The 3,806-nt window shown below is 71.9% G+C and overlaps 1 protein-coding gene across 1 annotated transcript; it reads right to left on the bottom strand.

The window, feature by feature from the left end:
* Positions 1-1,008: 1,008 nt before the first annotated feature.
* DIO3 (iodothyronine deiodinase 3) lies at positions 1,009-3,547 on the bottom strand. Its single transcript, XM_008248683.4, has one exon. The coding sequence runs from the start codon at positions 2,900-2,902 to the stop codon at positions 1,985-1,987; it is 918 nt and encodes a 305-aa protein (XP_008246905.2). The 5' UTR covers positions 2,903-3,547; the 3' UTR covers positions 1,009-1,984.
* Positions 3,548-3,806: the final 259 nt, after the last annotated feature.

Below are 3,806 nucleotides of genomic sequence, written 5' to 3'. Positions count from 1 at the left end.
CGCCCACCCCGCCCCCGCCCCTAGCCGCCATGGCCCCCGCGTCCTATCCAGTTTTTCTTCCCTATTCAAGATGTCACCAGCGGAGGGAGGTGCGCGCCTCGGGGGTCGCGCGCTCCGGTGTTGCCCTCACTCAGCAGGAGAGCGAGGGAGCGCAGACTGCGGGGGATTCGCATTTGGCCGCGACCATAGGCCGGGACCTGTGCCAGGAGCCCCGAATCGGCCCTCTGGCTCTTGGAACCAACCAGCCCCTCTTGGTGGTCTCTCTCACCTCCTCACCCTGCCCCTTCCCTGCTTCTCAGCCCCTACCGGGTTTGAGGTGGTGGCGATGTTTGACTCGATTTGGGGACATGGAGGAGGGCCTGGACAGAGGCGAGGTGACCCGGGCGCGGGGTGGGGGGCGCACCCCACAGTACCCCCGGCTCAGCAGCAGGATCTGTGGCTGGAGTGTTGGAGAGGCCGCCACCGCGCTTTGCCAGTCGCGCCTCCCAGGGACCCCAGCAGGCAGGCAGGGATTGGCGGGAGACGATTCTGCAGGTGTGGGGAGGGGGGTCAGGTAAGAGCTAGGTGCACGGTGGCTTCACGGGATCCGAAGTCCCGTCGGCCTCCGCAGCCCTCCTCCGCCCCGCTGGCGCGAACGGCAAGTTAGACGGGCGGCTGCAGGGACCGCTGCGGCTGTCGGCGAGTGCGTGTGTATGGGCGCGCTCGCGGCGCCTAGAGGGGACCCCGGTGCCTCGGCTTCGCTCCTGGGCCCCGTGGGGTTGGGATTCTGCGCTCTTTTCCCGCCCCCAGGCTCCCCGCCGCCGCGTGCAGGTGGCCGCGGATTGTCGCTCCCACCGCCGCCGAAAGCCTCCCACCCCACCCGCATCCCGCATCCCTATCGGGGAGGCGCCCGCTCGCCCGGGCCTGCCTTTCCCCCAGGGTCACCAGGGCGCGGTCGGCAGATTTGTGTTTAATTCCCGCCACTCTACAGAGGCAAGGGAAGAGAAAGGTCCCGAAGGCAGTCAGAAAGCAGTTTACTTCAAGCCTTTATTGTTGTAGCCCCTAAGAAGTTTATACACGGGAATGTCTCCAGCCCGAAGCTCACCAAATGGCCTTTGAATCTGGGACCCTCGGCCCCCCGGCCCCGCAGCCAGCAGCTCGGCCGGGCAGTCTCCTCAACTCCGGGGGCCCCAGGCTTCCCCCCCAAATCTCCCTTGCCCCAGACCCCACCACCCAAAGCCTGCTCCCCGGGAGTCCCTCTCCCCCCGGCGCAGCAAGCCTCCCGAGTGCCTCTCCAGCCATCTCCCCCCACCCCGTACCTCCCACTCCCTACGCCCCCTCCCGGAAACCCAGGGCAGTCTCCCCCTCTCGCTTCGGGCATTGCTTCAAGCCCCCTGCAAATCAGAACCGGCTCGTGGCGGAAACCAGTTAGAGGCGGCTCGTCATCAGCAGTGGGGCTCGCGCTCACCCCAAGCAAACGGGGGACACTACCCTGCCCACCCTTCTCCTTCCTCTGTCCCTCCCCCCTCCAATCAGGGACAAGAAACAGACACAAAAGCAGCAGGACTCCCCTTCTCCGAGAGCGACAGGTGGATGCCAGGCAACTGCCGAGAGCGCTGCCGGAACCCAGCTGCGCGCGGGCGCGACCAAGGTCTCCGCGCTGCGAGCACCGCGGGGCCCCGCGCGTGGCTGAAGGCGCGCCGCGGAGCTGGCACGAGACGGTGCTGTGCGGGCGAGTGCCCGGGGCACGCACGCGGGCGGGGGCGCGCGCCGCCTCTGCGCTCCCAGCCGGGGGAGGGGGATTTGAGCGAGCCAGCAGGTACCGGTGAGAGGCAGCCACAGCAGCAGCCCCAGGGAACCGGGGCTTCCCTTGGCCGAGGGCGCAGTCTCAGTCCCTCCGGGTCACTGGGGCCTCGCCAAGCTCAAGTTCCTCTGGCGCTTGCCCGTGAGCCTCGACGGCTCCGAGGCCCAGCCCGCCCCGTCCGGCCAGTTGTCCCTCGGTCGCTTACACCCGCCGGGGCCGGGCGCCACGCAGCTGCTGGTCGTAGCGCCGCAGCCAAGCGCGCAGCTCCGAGACCTGGTAGCCGTCGGGGCCTCGGCCGCCCTGGTACATGATGGTGCCACTCTGGATGACGTAGAGGCGCTCGAAGTAGGCGCCGTAGGCCGAGCTGCTGGAGTTGGCCATGGTGTCCAGCACCAGGGCGCAGCCCGGCGCGCCTTGCTGCAGCACCCTGGCCGCCCTGACCCGGTCCTCCAGACTGCGGTGCTGCGGGATGACGTAGGGGGAGTCAGTGGTGACCCAGCCGTCGGAGGGGTGCGCCTCCTCGATGTAGATGATGAGGAAGTCGACGTCGCGCTGGTACTTGGCGACCAGGCGTCGGAAGGCGCTCATGCGCGCCATGAACGGCGGTCAGGTGCAGCTGCCGAAATTGAGCACCAACGGGCGGTTCCCCTGGGCGTAGTCGAGGATGCGCTGGCTCTGGAAGCCGTCAGGCAGAACCACCTCGGAGTTGGGCGCCGGGCCGCCCTCGTGCGCCTGCTTGAAGAAATCCAGCTGCTGGCCGTGCCACACGGCCCGGAGCGACGCCAGCGTGCACAGGCGGTTGTCGTCCGACACGCAGATGGGCGGGTCATCGGGGGACACCTCCTCGCCGTCGCTGTTGAGCTCCACCTCGGGCTCGGGCTGCCCCCGGCGGCGGCGGCGGCCCAGGATGTGCTTGCGGATGCACAGGAAGTCGAGGAGCCACAGCATGAAAGCCGTGCCCAGGAAGCGCGGGAAGAGCACGAGGCACGAGGCGGTCTGGGCGCAGAGCCGCAGGGAGTGAAGCAGCAGGGAGCGGAGCATGGTGGCCGCAGGCCCCGACGCCCCCTGGGCCCTGTCGCCTTCCCCGACCACCAGCCGCGAGGCGGCCTGGCGAGGCATCTGGGTTCTGGCCGTGCCGAGAGCTCGATTTATAGCCTTCAATTGGCGGGAGACTCCACCTCCGGCCCGGGCCCGCCCCCTTGCAACTTGAGCCCGGAGGGATCCCCCAGCGGCGCGGCCAATGCCCTAGGAACCGCGGGGTCGAGGGCGGGCGCAGGCAGGCCGAGGGCGGAGCGGCCGCCTGGGGCGGGGGCCCCGGAGCGGGACGGGGCACCCGGGCGCCCGCCGCGGCGGTGCTCCGGCCGGCGCGACCGCTGCGCGCGGCCCCGGCCCCCACGGTCCTCAAGGCAGGGCCCCGGCCCGCGCCCCTCTCGCCGCGCACCTGAGCCGAGTTCCCCGGCGGCCGCCGCGCTGCGCCGGAGCTCCGGTTCGCTTCCCGCGCGCCGCCGCCGCCGCCAACGCCGCCCACGCCGCCGCCGCTCGTGCGGGCCGCTGCCCAGGTGCCGTGGGAGTCCGGGTCCGCGGCCGCCGCTTCGGTGGTCCCGGCTCCCGCCCCTCAGAGGACGCGGGCCCGCCAGGAGGCAACTTTGGGTTCCCGCCGCCCTCCCGGCTCGCCCGCGGGCGCCGCTCGACTGCCGGAGCCCGCCCGCCAGCCTCCCGCGCGCGCTCACACTCGCGCCTCGCACACGGCCGCCCCCCGCACCGCCCCGCCACGCACACCGCGCTCCGCGCCCCCCGCCGCTGCCCGCGGCTGCCGCGCGCCGCCCCAGCCCGCGCAGCGCCGGTCGCGCCCGCCCCGTCCCATCGCGTTCCCTCTGGGCGCCCGCGGTTCCCGGGTCAGCGGCCGCCGGGGGCCCAGCCGAGAGGTGCGGAGGGCAGGGTCCGCGAGCCGGTTAGCGCCGGGCCCGGGAGACGGGCAGGGCTGGGGAAGCCGCGCGGGCTCTGCGTCCCCAGCCGACTTGGG

Source organism: Oryctolagus cuniculus, chromosome 20, assembly GCF_964237555.1.
Source record: "Oryctolagus cuniculus chromosome 20, mOryCun1.1, whole genome shotgun sequence".
Lineage (NCBI taxonomy): Eukaryota > Metazoa > Chordata > Mammalia > Lagomorpha > Leporidae > Oryctolagus > Oryctolagus cuniculus.
Note: the sequence above shows the minus strand (reverse complement) of the source record. Positions and strands in the feature narration are given on the sequence as shown.